Consider the following 17,898-nt stretch of genomic DNA (forward strand, 5'->3'; position numbering starts at 1 on the left):
TACAGTCCTGGGAGCATCATTTCATGAACACAAACGTTCAGTCACCCCATGGATTACTGTTAGTATCTGCTGGGTCCGCTGAGTTCCATGAGTTTGTGAACTATCAGAGAGGCCAGAAAGAGTTACTGAGTGTTCTCTGACCTAATTTTAGTTGTTTTAAGGTATAAGTTCATATAATAAATATTTATTGAGCAGTCTTTGCCAGGCCTGTAGATAACAAAAGTTAACAGTACACGTGTCTGTCTTCAAGGAGCTTTTATTCTATTTGGTAAAAGAGAAAAGAAAACTAGTAGTCTTACATGATCCAGCATAGAATAAATGTGTAATTATAGTTTTGTATATAACAAAGAGGGTGGACTTTAAGCAAACTAAACAGTGATAGGTCTTGCTCAATGAGATTTAAGTTTTTCTAAAAAAAAAATTAAAGTATTAAGCTGACAAGCAAAAACAAGAGTGTGGCTACATTCCATATGAATATAATAAGTTCTGGATAGGTGCTGTGGGGACCCATGCTAGGATCCAGGCTTAGCAGAGCCTGGAGGGAGGCTTGTAGAGAAAAGGATTGATTTGTACACGGGTCTGGAGACACAATTTATTTCTTGTAGCATGACGCAGGCAGCCACAAGCAGCCAGGTGTGGTTGGGATGGGGTACAAACAAGGGAGATGGCAGCTATGGATGAATAGGATTTGACCCCAAGGACCACGAAAGAGTCATGGAAGTAAAAGTCAGTGATATGAGAGAATGATTAGTGCAAATCTGTGATCTAGAAAAATCTTTTTGGCTGCTGCATATAGTGTTGATTTTAAAAGGGCAGACTGGAGACAAGGAGGCCATTTAGGAGGCTGTTGTGGTAATATAGGCCAGATGTTTCTGCATGCTCATATTTTTTTTAATTAAAAAAGGTATGCTTTTCCTTCTAAATGAATGGAAGAAAAAAAATGGAGAAAATCTTCCGTCTTTTTAAGTTTTTCTCAGTGCATGAGAGCAGCATGTGCCAGAATTTAGTTCTTTGGCTGTTCTGATGATAAATACCAGAGGTTATTAGTCAGGAGTCTCCAAATGTGAAAGACATATTGAACTGATGAACTTTTACTCCCACTGTCATTTTAAAGAGATGGTATATATGCTGATGAATAAGACACTTGATGACACTTTTTCTTCACACAAAAGATTTTTACTACTCTAAGAAAATGAAAACTTGCCTTTTTACAAGGGCAAGAGGAAAAATGTGTGTTCAGTCAGAAAAGCCAAGGCTTGAAAAGTCACCTGCTATCTGCCTCAGGCCATCTCTGCCCCAGCTCCACTCTGAGCTGTGCCCAGCACCATTCTCCATTCTCAGAGGGGCTACTGGTAGAGAAGAAAGCCATGTTCGCCTGTGCAGTTTCTCTTCTCCTCTCCACTATGCCATCCATAGAGGATGGTCAGATGTACTGGACCTCAAAATATTAAACATGCCTTCAAAATGCCAATATGTACCAAGAAGATTTCTATGAATAAACATTTGAGAACCTCCTAAAAACTTGATAGGACATTACATAGCCATTAAAATGAAAACTAAACAATCACATGCAAAATACCTAGAACATAGTATAAGCGATAAATGAAGACTCAAAATTGCATCTATGATGAAATTAAAGCTATGTAAATAAATAGTCTCAGTAAATAGAAAAAGAAGACTGCAAAGAAACACAACAAAATGTTAACATCATTTATACAGGATAGGACTTGAAGTTACTATAGTCTGATCTCATGGAACAAGTTCTAATTGCTTTAGTTTTCTGAAACATAAAATGGAAATAATACTAACTTCTAGATTGTTGTGAGAATTCGAGATAATGAATGTAAAGCATTGAAACAGTGCCAGGCAATGAGGAGAGCTAAAAATAATTCATTATGAATTTTAAATTTTATTTTCTCTATTTTCCAAATGTTCTATGTAATAGATGTATTAGGTCCAATTTTGAATCAAAAGTTTAGTTTCTTATATCTCAAACAAGAAGTACAATTAATCAAAGTATGTGCCTAAACTACTGACACAGTTTTGCCATCTTAACAGTAGCTTATTTATGCCAGCAGTGAGGAAGCCTGGAGAGCTAGAGGTGATGAAATTGCAAAAGGTATTTTCCACAGTTTGTTGAGAATTGAATAGTTTTCCCTGCAAGAAGGGGTCCGAAACCTGGAAGAAGTGGTAATCAGTTGGTGCAAGGTCTGGTGAATATGGTGGATGACAGAGAGTTTCCAAGTCCAGCCTCTGCAGTTTGAGCAGTGTTGTTTGTGTGACATGTGGTAGAGCATTATCTTGCAAAAGGACTGGTTTGTCTCTGCTGACCAATCTTAGCTGCTTAATTGCAAGCATCCTCATCATTTCACACAACTGGTTGCAGTAGACATCCGCTGTAATTGACTGACTAGGTTTCATGAAGCTACAGTGGATAATACCAGTGTTGGACCACCAAAGAGACACCATTAGCTTTTTTTATGAATATTTGGGTTTGGACTGTGTTTCAGCACTTCATCTTTATCCAACCATTGTGCCAAATGCTTGCGATTGTCAAAAAGAATCTCTTTTTCATCACATGCAACAATATAGCGTAGGGTTTGCCTTTATGCCACGACAGCAAAGAAAGGCAAGCTTTTCAAGATACTTTCTCTTCTGACACTCATTTAATTAATGCAGTACCCATCTATCCAGCTTCTCTACCTTGCCAATTTGTTTCAAATGGCCCAATATTGTTGGAATAGTAATGTCAACCCTTGCTACTAATTCATGTGTAGATTGAGATGGATTCCTTCCACTACAGCTTTCAGCTCATCATTATCCACCTTGGTCTCACACCACCCATGCAGCTCATTTCAAGATTAAAATCACCAGAAAGGAACTTCTCAAATGAACACACTCTGCGTTCATTAGCCATATCTTTCCCAAACACTTGGTTGGTATTTCACACTGTGAAAGTACATGCCTATGAAGGAACAGGCTGCCTGCACTGCAATGGTTCCATGATGGAACTCATATTCAAAAATAACATGAATTTTTGACTTATCCATGGTTTCACAAAAATTGTCAAATACAACAAGAAGTGTCAAAGTGAAATGTCAACAATATCAACTGTCCAACTTAAGGAAATTGGACATTTCATACTTAATAACCTTAATACTTTATGACATTTTTCTGGTGATAAGTGTCCCTTATTGTTGAGGCTCTCTGAATTTCTCAAGGGCCAATACCAGGTCTCCTTTGATTTTGTGTCACTACCCAGCACAGGCTGCCCACAGAGGTCACCCCAAACATAAATGCTGCTTTATGAGACATGAGGACAGAAAGCCCAGACTGAGAAACCAATGATCTGGGTCTTCCTTTTGCCTCAATTATGTGCCCTTGGATGAATCATTTAACCCATCTGGGCTTCTGTTTCCTTATCTATAATCCAAGCATTTGAACTCAATGTTTTCCAGTCCTTGAATATTTTGATTTTATCAACTCTAAGCCAGGCGGTTAAGTATAAGGCAGGTTGGGAGAAGTTTTATTTATTTTAAAACAGAAAATTTTCAAAAGGGGAAGAACCCCAAAGGCCATCTAACCACTCATCTACCCCAGGGCAGCTCTGTCCCTCAACCATCCCAGGCAGAAGTATCCGTTCTATTTTTAACCATTTCCAGAGAAGTCTCTTCTAACTTCTCATCCTGAGTCCACAACATTTCTTCTCAGGAATTTAAGACCCCTGTGAAGAGCAGAGTGAGTTTCCCTCTGCTTCAGATTCTTTTGCCAAGTTATCCTTCCAGTGTATGGGCTGGAAGTCAGAAACACTATGAGTATATGCCAACAAAATCCACACCTCCAATCAATCACCAAGCCCTGCCAATTTATTTCTCCATCCTCACCTCTCCATAGTGACTAACACTGCCTTAGACTCAGGCCCTCACCATCCTCCCTTGCCAAGTTGGCTATGCTAGCCTCCAGTCACAGCCCCCCTCAAAACTATACTTATTCCTTATTGGTGCCTATGAAGGTACAGACACTGTCTTAAGCTTGAAAGGCATGACTCTGCACAAGATGAACATGGTCCCTGTCCTCACAGAGCTCCCAGTCTGGGGGCTGGGTCCTGGGGTGGGGAGGGTATTATACAAACAGGAAATTGCAGTCAGTTGTGTCATGGGAGCTATGACATGGTGTGCGAGGGGGCTGGTGACAAGCAAGGACTCTGGAGCTAGACAGCCTGGGTTCAAATCGTGTTTCTTCCATCACCCACTATCTAGCTCTGGGTAACTTCTCTGTACTCAGTTTCTCCATTTGTAAAAAGCAGAAAACATTAGTGCCTACTTCATGGAGTCATTGCAGGGATAAACTGCCCTGATTCATGTAGAACAGAGCCTGGCATATCATAATAGCACAAAAGTATTTTTATTACACAAAATGATCTGCCTACATAACTTTGATAAAGATCCTTCCCTTCTTAAGACCTGCCAACGGCTTGTCAAGGCTGTAGAATACGATCCAGCCCCCCTAGCATGACTCTTGGGGCCCTCTGAAATTCTGGCCAAGTCAGCTTCACAGGCCCCAGATAGGCCTCAAAATGTGTCTGAACTTCTTAATGTTTCCAGCTTACACCAGGTGTCTTGCTCCTCCAAGATTCTACTCTGGCTGACACTGCTGCGTGTCAAGCTCTTCCCCTAGAAAAGCCCTACTCATCCTTTAATTCATCTCAGGGGTCACCCTCTCTACCAACCTTTACCCTGACCATCCTCTACCCCACTGATTTCTCCTCTCCTAGTATCCATAATACCTGTGCAGAGCTCAAACCTCCACTTCCTATGTTGTGTTAAAATTATGAATACATGTGTCTGTTTCCCACACATGAGTTTCTTGAGAGTAGGAGTGTGTATTCACTCATTTTTGTATCCTCAGAGTCTAGGACAGTGCCTGGCACACAGTACACAACTAACATATGTTCAAGGAAGCAAATGCATGAAGATTCATACCAAAAAACTTTGATGTTGCTTTCAAACAGCTTACAGCATTTTTGGACATATGGGTGCAATCACTCTTCACTTGGAAGTGGTTGATAAATGTCCCCAAATTTTACTCAGTGAACACCATGTAAATGAGCTGTCATGTTCCTTTGCTTACAAAATTACTTGCCAATTACACATAGATGATCCCAGCATAATTGCCATGTACACCATACCCTGGCTGGGATAGCCCAAATCATCAATTAACTTTACCCTCTCATCAGGTGGTACTTACCACATAATTAAATAAATGGTTAGCCACTACCAAAACTGTATATTTTCCCAACAAAATGAAGTGGCTGCATTTTTCATTGATCTATCAGTAATGACAATCTGCAACACACCTCCAGGTATATGAGAGCTTAAAAAAATTAAAAGAACTCTGTACTCTTGAGAAAGAAGTTCCAAGTTTTTGATAAAAAAGATAAGCATTATAAAATACTTGTTTTCCTTAAAAAAATAAAAAGAGACACTAAGATACAAAGACAAAAATCCTCATTCTTCCTGAGGAGACATTCTTTCTGAAACCTCAGATAATAAAAACATTTCCAAGAATTTGAAAGTGAATTTAGCTCTTCAAACAACTTACAATTTATTTCAAACAGTTGCATTTTTGTGTGTGAAAAGTAGATGCATCTTAATAAAGTTGACATTCTTTTCTGATAGACTGGCTAATGTCTTATGCATGAATTAGATAAATGAGAGAGATCCTGAATCTTGATGGTGACTCTGAGTGACAGAATTCTCACTTGCTTCTCTAGATGCTGCTTCAACACCTGACACAGGTAATCACATTGACTTCCCACCATGGCCACATCAGGCCAAAAGGATCTCCAAACAGAGGTTCTGTCTAATGGGACCATTTGACTTCCAGAACACACTGCTTAGAGGCCCTGATTGAAAACGAGGTCAATGCTGACCCAAATATCTCTCTACCCCCTGAGGTGGAATAATTGATGTGCAGCAGCCCCTACAGATGTGGACTCACTAGGGTGATGGATTGATATAAGTATATTATTCACAGGTACATCTGCTAATATACAGGTCCCAGTGCAAACACCGGGACTTAAGAATATTATGTGGATTTAGGACAATCCCTGAAGGACTCTCTAGTTCCATTAACAATTTGTTTGGCAGCCTGGGGCAGATCTATTCCAACTCCCACATGTTTCATGCATTTGAGAGGGGGGAACAAAACCACTTTAAAAATAAATTTAACAAATTTTGTAATGTCAAGTCATTAACTGTCTAGTCATACAGTCTTTAAATTTTAAAACAATAACATTAACCTGTGGAATTTAAAAAAAAAAACTTTTCTAGTATCTGAGTGAACATTTTAATTTTTCTTATGATTTTTGCCAAAGGAGATGAATTACATCCTGAAAACATAAAACGTTTCTATATAATCCTTCTATAAGTGTTTTTCTTATCACAAATATACTAAACAATACTTAGAGAGCCCTCTGACCAGAGTCCATTTTGGTTTGTAAATGGTAGAGGAAATAATTTAACTTACAGACATACTCAGCTATTGTTTGATAATTACAGCATTAGTTAGAAGTTGCTGCCTGTGATGGTTGTAACACTGCTTTTACAAATGCTCACTCATTCATTTAGCAGATATTTTTAGTACCTATTATGCATGTGCAAGCCTAGGTGTCAGAGGAGACACCAGAGAGACATAAGCCATCTCTCAAGTAGGTGACAGCCACAAGAGAACAGTTGAAGGAAGGGCAGGCCTAGGAAGAATTTCAACTTCTCTAAGAACACTCAAACTTCTCATACCACATATGCTCAGGTCTGTATATCAAGGAATATACGAACAACTCTCCCAAAATGAAGAAAGCATCCTCACATAAAACATGTTTATTTGATCTTCAAAACAATCCTAGGGAGATATGACAGGCAATTTTCTGGCTAATGTAAAGATCTGAAACTTTTATCTTAACATTATTTATATCAGGTAAATTACTTCTTTTTCTTTTACTTTTTTTTTTTTTTGGTAGAGATGGGGGTCTTGCTATGTTGCTCAGACTGGTCTTAAACTCCTGGTTTCAAGTGACCCTCCGACCTTGGCCTCTCAAAATGCTAGGATTACAGGCATGAGCCACCGTACCTGGCCTATATCAGGTAAATTATTTCAAGATTCCAAAATTCCATGTAACACAGTGGATAAGTAGAATATGTTCATGGGTCTACACAGGGAGAGAGATGGTAAGTTTCTCATCCATACAGTGCCCTCTGGCTTGTGCATGGACCTTCATGGTATAGGCCTGTCTGTAAACCTCTTCAATGCCTAGTATACAACTGACCTAAATAAGAAGTGCTTAATAAATGCAGTGTTGCCCTGGCATTCTGATTAAAAACAGTCATTATTTCCTAAAAAGAAGAATAAATAAAGCAATAAATTAGTAAAATGGGCACAATCATTTTCAAAACAATGAGAACTATGGAATACTATGGTCCAAGAGTCTTTAAACTGAGTCAGGCAACAAGTATTAATACATTCCCAGGTGCTTTAAACAATGAGGGGATCCTATTTAAATGAAAAGGGAACAAAACACTATTTGTCTCCTATATGTACAAAATTAGAGTTATATGAGCAAAGGAATATGGTCCAGGACTTTCACATGTTCAAACTGAGCCTCCTAGACCACCCTGTCCCCACACATCAACCTCCAAATGCCTGCATGTTATATATTCCTGACAGACCCTTCCATCGCCAAGGCACCAAAGAAAGAAACTGCAGGCTGGAAGTTGAGTACTCTCTCAAGTTCCCTCCAAAGAAGTCATGCTGCCACTTCCTACTAAATGCTCAGCTACTCCCCTTAAACTGGTAGGAGTCAAGAAGGACAAACAAATGAAACTTCAAATCTCCTGTGAGGCCAACAGCCTGCTCTGCAAGGCTGAGGGAGATAGGGGCAGGCAGGCCAAACTCACACAGCTCAGGCTTTTGAAGTCTGACTGACCGCTCCCATTAGCTGAGCAGCACAGCTGAATGGCAGCTGCTGGTCTCCTGAAGCTCAACTTGCAGGGGCATGGCTGCCTCTGGATAGGCTGGGAGAGATGGGCACCAGGCAGCCGGGAAAAAGAAAACCCTGTCATCCCTTAACTTCAACCAATAAAAAATGGAGCAAAGTTAAAGAAAGGAGGGAAAAAGAAATACAGCTGAAAGTATTGTGGGAAATCTTGTATGGCTAAAAACTCTGTAAGAAATATGTTGATTTTTATGATGCAATGAAAGCTATTCAACAAAAAATATGATACAACACAAAGATCTAAATACAGATAAATGTGTGTAAATATCTTTGTTGAGAATTTTTGTTAGTTAGACACATTACAGTTAAACCCAATACCTTTTTTAAAGTACTTAGGGCAATCACACAATAAAGAAAAATGTTCAAACCCTTTACAGATACCAAGTCTACAAGCACTATCTGCAGGAATTTGGTACTCCTGTGCCACTGTGTGGCAACTACCTCAAATTGCAGGTACCAATCCTAAAATGAACAACAAAATTCAGGAAGATGTGCTTTAAAAGTCTATTCCTATAAACATAGACTCAAAACTCATACAAACATGGACTCAGCTCTTTTCTTAGGACCTAGAGAAAAAGCTGTCCCTAGAGTATGACAGATTTTCATTACACGGAGTTTTGAGTTGCTGCTATAAGCAGACACTAATAGGACACAGAGGAAACTCTCAACTGGTGTTAAAATAACCTGGATATTCATTGAATATTATTTGCAAAAGCATAAAAAAGGAAGCATTTTAAAACCCATCATCATAAGAATGATTAACCCTTTGCACTCGGATGTTGAGTGTGACTCGACACGGTTAGCAAAAATTACAGAGATTAAAATTACTCTTTGAATGTATCAATAATTTGAAATATTAAAAAATCCAATAAATAAGTTTGTCTGAAAAGAAACTCCAGTTTTTTATTCTACTGCTGCGCTTTGTAAAATCTGAGGTATTTAAAAAATTAAATCCCAAGTAGAATAAAGGAATCGAGAAAAAAGCAAGCGAGTGCAAAGGGTTAAATTATGATAATTGTGGCACACCCACACAATAAAATATTAAGGAAGAGTTTAAATGTGCAATAGATCTTCATATACTGATGAAAGGATATCTGCAATTGCTTAGATACAAAAGGCAAGCTATTGAATGGTATGTATAAAATGAATTAAATAATCCTTAAAATGTATGCATTTTTACATAAAAATGTTGAAAAGAATATAGAACACACTGTTTTCATTGGTTACTCAAGGGATGGTAAGCTTTTTTACTGTTATTTTATACAGTTTGAAATTTTTTACAGTGAGTATAATTTAATGTTTTTCTTTAACTAAAGCTCCATAGTTACAGCAGTTGTGTGAAGGACAGTTTCCTCCACCTTTATCCCATGCCCCTGATACTGACTGTATTCTTACGCTATCTATCCCCTTTTTTCCCAGGCAAAAGTAATGCTATTTATAACATCACATTACATGGTTTAACATATCTCTAGAATGGCCCTAGGGACTCAGTCCTCCTCCGTACACAAAGACGCTCTCAGCAATTTACACACCATTCATTACACTCAAGTCTTGCCCAGACTCCTGTCAGCTGTAGGGCAATGGGCCTTCCTGTGCTATTCTTCAAGGATATTAGTTGCCTTGGGGGAGATCAGGACAGTCAAAACAGATGTTGGTCATGAGATTTCTGACTAGACAAGAGTGATCCTCAAAAAGAGAACTGTTGACATGTCTCTCTAATCTGTCCCTCATTTTCTAATCTATCCCTTCTCCTCTTCTTACTGACCACACCCCAACTCTGACCCACATCCTCACCATTTCTCTCATTGCTCAAACATCCTTTAATCCACCCATTCAACTACAGCCTCCCTGATCTTAAACGTATTACTTCCAAATTCCTTAGAATACACTGGTCTTTCCAGTGTTGAAATCCAAATGTGCTTTTGACAGTGGTAGAGACCTGTTACATGCTTGTCAGCCCAGCCCTCCAGATCTGTCTAACCCTGGAATCCTCAAACTGTTGAGATATCCATATTCTTTTGCAAAAAAATTTCCAGAATAGTTTCTTTTTAAAATATTTTCTATTTATAGGCAAGGGACTAATTTCCTTAATGTATCAAAAGCTCCTGTAAATCCTGAAGCAGAAGACCAATAGCCAATAGAAAAATAGGCTAAGACTATAAGCAGATGATTCTCAAAAAGGAAATACAAATGGCTCCCAAAAATATGGAGAGATACTCGATGCCACTTAAAATGCAAGAAATACAAACTAAATTACAATAAGATGCTATTTGTAACTATCAGAGAGACAAAGTTCAACCAATGTGATAACATACTCTGATAGCAAGAATGTACTGATCTAAGCATTCTCATGCATTGTTGAGTGTAAACTGGTAAAATCTCTACCAATGACAGTTTAGCAATACATAAAAATTTTAAATGTGTAGAACCTTTGATCCAGAAATTTCAAATATATTTATTCTAAGGATATGCTTATACTATACAAGATGATTAATTTCCAAGGATATTCACTAAGCTCCATTTATAATAGAAAACACTGCAAAAACCCTAAATTTCCATCATAAAGGACTAGTTAAATAAATACCACATATTGGGAAGTGGATTACTGTGAAGCCATTTAAAAGGATGAAGTAGTTCTATATTTACTGATTTAGAATTTTTGCCAATCTAAATTAAGGGAACAAAGTTAAGCACAAACATGCATTTGTTTTTAAATACCTGAAATAAATCTTAAATGATAGAGAGAAAGAAGGAATAGGGGTTGCCTCAAGGAAGGAGAAATGGTAACTGGGGGAACATGAGTGAAAAGGAGACTTACTTTTGACTTTTACTTTTTTATTGCCTTTCTTTATTTACCTTTTGAATTTAAACACAATTTTAAAAAACTGATAAAATCTTGCCTGTACCAGCATATCCTTCAAATGCTATACTCAAATCCATTTTTCCTTTATAATCAGAGTTGTTTTGTCATCTAAGCCATGAACCTCATCCGGTTAATCTATACCAGGCAGACCCTACCCTCATATGATTTATGGTTGATTCATGTCACTCTCCTGTTTGAAAACAAAACCAAACCTTCAATGAGTCCCCACTGTACCCAAAGAAAAGTTCAATCCATTAAAAAGATATTCAATCTCCTTTATCACTCAGCCCCAACCTGTAAGACTCCAACCTAGTCTCAGTCACACCAAATGGCTCACTATATCTCCCTTACTGTGCCTATAAAATTTCCTCCAATCTCCTCTTCTCCTCCTTCTATCCAACAAAATTACATATAGTCTTTTAGGTCTAAATCAAATTTACTCTTTGAATCTTCCCTACCCCTAGAAAGAATCAATAAAATTTTTCTCTGTATTCCTAAGAACAGTGTTTAACCTACAAGAAGTTTATTGATCAAAATTATATTATATTAGTCATTTATGGGTCTATAGACGACTACATATAATCTATGGTTGCTTCCTTTAGATTGAAAATCCCTGAAAGAAAGAAACCAAGCTCATTCATCACATATTCCCAGCACCCAAATAACTGCCTGGTACTCACAGGTGCGTAATATAGATGAACTTAAGTTCATAGTCACCATTTTCCCCCATGTTTCTTATTTATCAAATTGAATTGAGAATGTTGTTTCACCAAGGCTATGTTTATGTGGTTGGTTAATGTTTGTCCAATATAATATGGCTCTGCCTATGCAAATATACTTCCCAAGTTTAAGCCAGGCCCTTGTGGTTGGCTCTTTTTCCTAAATCTTGCACAGCTGTCTGGTGTTGGTTTGACTTCACTTTCTCCTACTGGATACTCTGATTGGCTATAGATAAAAGAACTGCGGTTTGTTTTTCTGTGAATGACTGCATTGATGAGTTAGGCATGCATAAAAATGACTCAGGAGAGCAAAGTTATCATTTCAGGAGCAAATGGATATGAAATAAAATCTCTATGGGGGAAATTGCTGGCCTGCTCTGCTGCTTTACTCTTAAGCATTCTAACTCTGAAGATAACGTAAGTTCTCCTAAAGGAAAAACAAACAAACAAACAAAAATCTAAATAGTTAGCTAAGAACTATTTTTGATAGTTACTTCCTATGCTTCTATTTATTACGCTTCTACTCAAATGTAGTTTTTGGTGACTTCTGCTTCTTTAGCCAATAAAAAAGGTGGTGGGGAAATGGCTTAAATGTCCATCAATAGGTGAAAAGATAAACGAATTGTAGTATATTCATACAATGGAATACTATCCAGCAATAAAAAGGAGTAAACAGCTGACACATGCAACAACATATTCAAAATAAGTATGCTGAGTAAAAGAAACCAGACCGAAAAAGTACATATTGTTTGATTCCATTTATATAAAATTCTAGAAAGTGCAAACTAATCTAATAGTGACATAAAGCAGATCAGTGATTGCTTAGGGATGGAGGAAAGGTTAGGGAGGGGCAGGACAGAAGAATTACAGTGTCCTGAAGAAACTTTTGGGGGTGATGAATATGTTCACTGTCTTGCTTGTGGTGATGGTTTCATGGAGATATATATATATGTGTGTGTGTGTGTGTGTGTGTGTGTGTGTGTGTGTGTGTGTGTGTGTGTGTTGTGTGTGTGTCAGGTTGTCAAAACTTATAAAATTGTATAATCCCCCTTATCCATGGTTTCAATTTCTGCAGTTTCAATTACCTGTGGTCAACCACAGTCCAAAAATATTATATGGAAAATTCCAGAAATAAACAATTCATAAGTTTTAAATTGCATGCCATTCTGAGTAGCTTGACAAAATCTCATGTCATAACAGTCCTACCTGGGAGGTGAATCCTCCCTCTGTCCAGCATATGTACCATGTATACGCTACCCACCTGTTAGTCACTTAGTAGATACCTTGGTTATTAGATTGAAAAAACATAGCATAGTATATATAGGGTTCAGTACTATCTGTGGTTTTAGGTATCTGCTGAAGGTACTGGAACATATCCTCCAAGGATAAGTGAGGACTATTGTACTTTAAAGTATGCAATTTGTTATATGTCAATTATACCTCAATAAAGCTGTTTTTTAAATAAAAATGGTAGGAAGGTGACAAAGGTGAGGAGAGGGAGAGAGAGAAGGGAGTCTGTCCAAGAACATATCTATACAGTACTATTTTAAAAGTGGTTTTCAAAGAAGGGGGAATTGTTCAATACATTCAATATTTGCAAAATACCTTTCTAGAATGACATTTTCCTGAAAATGTCATTTTCTAGGAAGATAGGAATTGTATTTTTGAAAGGAGCAGCTAGGTTGCAAGCAGATGATTAATTATCATGGAAAATCATTAATGTATCATCACAATTTCACAGTATTTCTTACAGTGAAAATAAGGCTCCTTCATATTTCTCATAAAGGTATTTATGATATTTAATTGATTTGTGTTGGTAAAAACCCTTGGTTACCATCATGGAAAATAATTGAATTAAGTATCAAAATATGAATGTACAACTTTTGGAATTGTTTTTACATTTGTTTTTCTCTATAATAGATATTGGAGAGTGCCAGCTAGTCTAACACATTATTAAACCAGGGGAGACTGACCCTAGGGGTTTGCACATTTGTTGAATGAGTGTTAAATTATGGAATCTAGAGACATCTTTAAAGGAACTTATGTAGCTATCTCTACTACTGGATAATCTTGTAAATACCACTTGCTCCCTCATTAAGGAGCAGGAATGATTTATAAAGGGTCAACTAAGGAATATAAATCTCAAATCTTGCTCATATATTTTCTTTTATAGGTAGGTGCATTTTTTTGCCTTCTTTTGGGAAAATAACTTAATATTGGCTCAGCATGACAGTAAAGAAATACGATAAGAAATATAAATGACGATATTGATTAGGAAGACAATATAGACACTTATAGAGACAGAGAAACTTTAAATTTGTTTGAAAGATGTATGAGCTGCTGGCTGTATCTAAAGTAGTAGACAGTATGCAGTGAAACAGTGACTCTCGATTATCCTTAAGTATCACTCAGTGGCAATCCATACACAATAGGTCTTCAGAAACTGTAAGACATTACTATTCATCATTTCAGTAGTAAAACTTGAGATTGTAACTTAATGTCCAGTCAACAGATCTGGAGATAATAGTACCTCACTTTTTGCAAAGCAGAAATAAAGAAGACATTCCTATGTTATCCCTATTCTAATTAATATAATCAGACATGGTTATGGGGAAAACTCATCCAAGAAAATGTTGATCATTCAGCACAAACAAGGCTATTCTTTAAGAGATAAATTTCTTAGGAAGGACCCTTTGCTATGGATGTCTACACTGACAATCCACAGCAAAGTAGATAATGATTTCTACATTTTGGATGAGAATGTTATTATGAGGCAGGTATGGATACTGCAATTCATTATGGTTATCTACAAAGAGCTTTGCAATTTATAAAGCTAGATAGACTACAGTAGTCACTAGCAACATGTGGCAATTTAAATTTAAGTATAATTTCATTAAAATTAAAAATGTATTTCCTCAGTCACATCAGCCACATTTCAAGTGCATAGTAGATACATGAGGTTAGTGCCCTGAATAGGACAGTACAATACAGGACATGCCACCATCACAAAAAGTTCTAACGAACAGCATTAGGCTAGAATGAGGTAGAGGAAAACATTAAGATGCCAAGTAAGAAACTCTGTAATATTGTATTTGAGAACAGAGTGTTCATTGGTTAGAAAGGAGCCATACCATTCAACTTCCAAAGAGAAAAAGATCTTGGTTCATATTCTCCTAGCCTAGCTTTCAACAAATAATCTGGAGTTAAAGCGCTCTTTATGCCCCCATGCCCTCTGGAACCTCAAAAACCAAATGTGTGTTTTCCATAAAATATTAAATCAAGAGAAATTAAGACAGCACACTTGATGTGAAATAAAGTTCATACACTCCTGTTTAAACACAGATTAGAATTTCTGTCAGAACAATGCCAGTGAAAAGTTGACATTCTAATTAATACAATTTACATTATAAAGCACTGAATATCTTTATCGTGCTATTATGAAATGCCCTCTTTTAAAAAAATTGAAACTCCACTCAACAGGGAATTGATTACTAAGGGCAGTATTTAAAAACCCATGTACAAGAGAGGTTGTTAGGATCATTGGCATTTTTACACACCACCAACCCAGGTCTCCAAAAAGGGAAGAAATACACTCATCCTCTACCACACAGTTTTGTCATTCTTTATCATCCTCAAGGCTGTTTGCATACAGCAATAGCATTTGGGGGTTGTTTTTCTTACAATCATATAAAACATGCTAGAAAACACAAACACCAAAACATTGAAACATCTCTCCTCTCTTTTCTCCCTATCCCTGCCTCTCCCTTCTCTCTCTCCTCTCTCTCTCTCTCTCTCTCTCTCTCTCTCTCTCTCTCTCTCTCTCTCTCTCTCTCTCTCTTACTTAACATCACAGAGAACAACAAGTAACATTGCTGGAATCCTGTGAACTCACATATGTGTAGGATTCCCACACAATGTTTACTCAATCCAAATTCTGAGTGTGTAAAAGGGGCCGAAAATCAACCCCACAGTTGGGTACCCAAGGATTCGTGTTCATTGCCTTTGTCAATTTTATGCTATCAGTGAAAGGAATAAAGATGAGATCCTTAAAGCTTGAATTTTCATTTCCTATGACAACGTGCTTTTTCTTCATGCTTTATCACACTCCACTACTTGGTTTCCACCCCTTCATAATTGATATCGGCTATTTGAAGCATTCAGTAAAAACCTCATGAGGTTCATCAAATGTCCCCCAGTCTATAATTCTTGCTTTTAACATATTCAGAAGCATATTCATCCAAGTGTTTTCCACTTCTCCTCCATGGTTTTCCCTATGCGCAGGGACGAGTGTAATGACAGTTGTATTAATTATATGCTGAAAAACCCACATAGCAGCAAAAATGATGGAGATCATCATTTTAAATATTTTATTAAAATAACTCAGTGTAGAATAGATAAAGTAGACCCTCTTGATAATGAGAGGTTCATTAATTTTACAAGAATTCTAGAAAGCTTAGAATGGTCATCGAAATTCTCTCATTTATTTATTTATTTGAGAAGAAGAAAACCTTCAATCATCACTTTTGGGAGCAAGGGTCTAGCAAAATTTTCTAAGGTATTTTTTAAATAATTACGAATCCTGGCTAGGCACAGAGGCTCACACCTGTATGCACTTTGGGAGATCAAGTTGGGAGGATCGCTTGAGCTCAGGATTTGAGACTAGCCTGACCAAGAGCAAGACCCTGTCTCTACCAAAAACACAAAATATTAGCCTGGAGTGGTTGCCCATGCCTGTAGTCCCAGCTACTCGGAAAGCTGAGGCAGGAGGATTGCTTGAGCCCAGGAGTTTAGCCAGAGTGACAGAGAGAGGGACTGTCTCAAAAAACAATAACAACAACAAAAACTTATTCTTCAAAAAAAAGCCTTGAAAAAGTAGCTTAAAATATGGAGGATTTAGATTTCATAGTATTATTTGAAATTCCTGTAAATTTTCACCTTCTGTAGGTTACCCCATTAAAACTTGGTTTCATTAGCATATCATAATGATTGATAAATTAATATTCTTCATAAACAAATAAGCAGCACATTAAAATCCTTTGATTACTGACAGCAAAAGCAATACAATCTTGCCTACCAAGTGTGTCTCCAGGTACAGTTTAAGGCCATCCATCTCTGCTTTAGGAGGAGTCCAATTCTCAGTAGTTTCCATGGCTTCATTTAACCATTGAATGAATTCATCTAGCTTGTTTACAAATCCCTTGTGAAAGGAAAGAAAAGGGGAAAAAGGACAAGAAAGGCATGTTAGTTGGTATTTTTTTAGAAGCCAATCCTAAAAATTCCAAACTTCACCCATGATGTTTGATACTACTGCATTCCCATCCTAATTCCATCTTTGCTGTGATGGAATTTCCGCTATTCTTGGCCCTAAAATCTATCAAAATAGGAAAGAAACTGACAATGCCCTCCCTCTCAGGTTTTCCCTAGGAACATTTTTCTGAGGAATTTGGATTGGATTGCGGGGTGTTACTGTTGAGGTGACCTTAAAACATCAAAACATTTATGGTGTCTGACAAGCATATCCTTGCCCCAAAATCAGGTCAGGTCTGCTAGGAACACTCACTGGCTTCAGGGTATAAAAGCATTCCTGTAAAGATAGCATTCTTTACTCAGAAGCCTACAGAGTTCAGTTGCCATAGCTGAACTAGAAATATATTTTTAAATCACATAAGTGTTTAAAGAAACTTGGATGAGTTCTATCCACAGCCCAAATGTCTGTGGCTGAGGCTGGGTGCTAAGAAGCAAGGAAGCCTAGAAGAGTGGGACCAATGAATAAATGTAAACGCCCAACTCTGGGTATGTACAGACATAAAGAAATATTCTTGGCTAGGAAGCACAAATCACAATAATCTTGCAATTTTTCAAATAGTGGTCATAAAATTTTATTGACCATTTAAAAGAATACATCTGCACAAACAGAAAATACTTTGGGAAAAAAAATGAAAGTCCAACTACAAATCTAAGCAAAGGAAGTAAGGCCAGGCTCCTGCGTTCCATGTCTAGGTAAACAGCACCATCTGGAGGCTATAAGGAGCAAGGGCAGGCTTCCACAGTTGTACTTACAGAGGTGGACTGGGATCCTATTTCCCTATTATTAAACTTAACCCATTCTTCAGATTTGCCGTTTGATTAATTTTAATATTTTTAATGCTTAACTGAGGATGACAGTCCTGAGACTGAAGTGTAAAGAGGTGTAAATTCATTTTATCATGCTTCTCAGAAGCTAGGTTTTGTCATTAAGGTATATTTTCCTAGTAATATTTTGAGAT

At 37.3% G+C, this 17,898-nt stretch overlaps 1 protein-coding gene across 2 annotated transcripts in view; it reads right to left on the bottom strand.

Moving 5' to 3' along the window:
• The window catches only part of AKAP6 (A-kinase anchoring protein 6), a 465,422-nt gene that overhangs the window by 231,330 nt on the left and 216,194 nt on the right, over nt 1-17,898 (bottom strand). For both annotated transcript variants that reach the window (XM_012773426.3, XM_012773424.3), the window contains one exon: nt 16,707-16,829. In XM_012773426.3, the coding sequence (XP_012628880.1) occupies nt 16,707-16,829 (123 nt within the window). The remainder of the gene's footprint in view (nt 1-16,706; nt 16,830-17,898) is intronic.

Source organism: Microcebus murinus, chromosome 6 (genome assembly GCF_040939455.1).
Source record: "Microcebus murinus isolate Inina chromosome 6, M.murinus_Inina_mat1.0, whole genome shotgun sequence".
In the NCBI taxonomy this organism is placed as follows: domain Eukaryota; kingdom Metazoa; phylum Chordata; class Mammalia; order Primates; family Cheirogaleidae; genus Microcebus; species Microcebus murinus.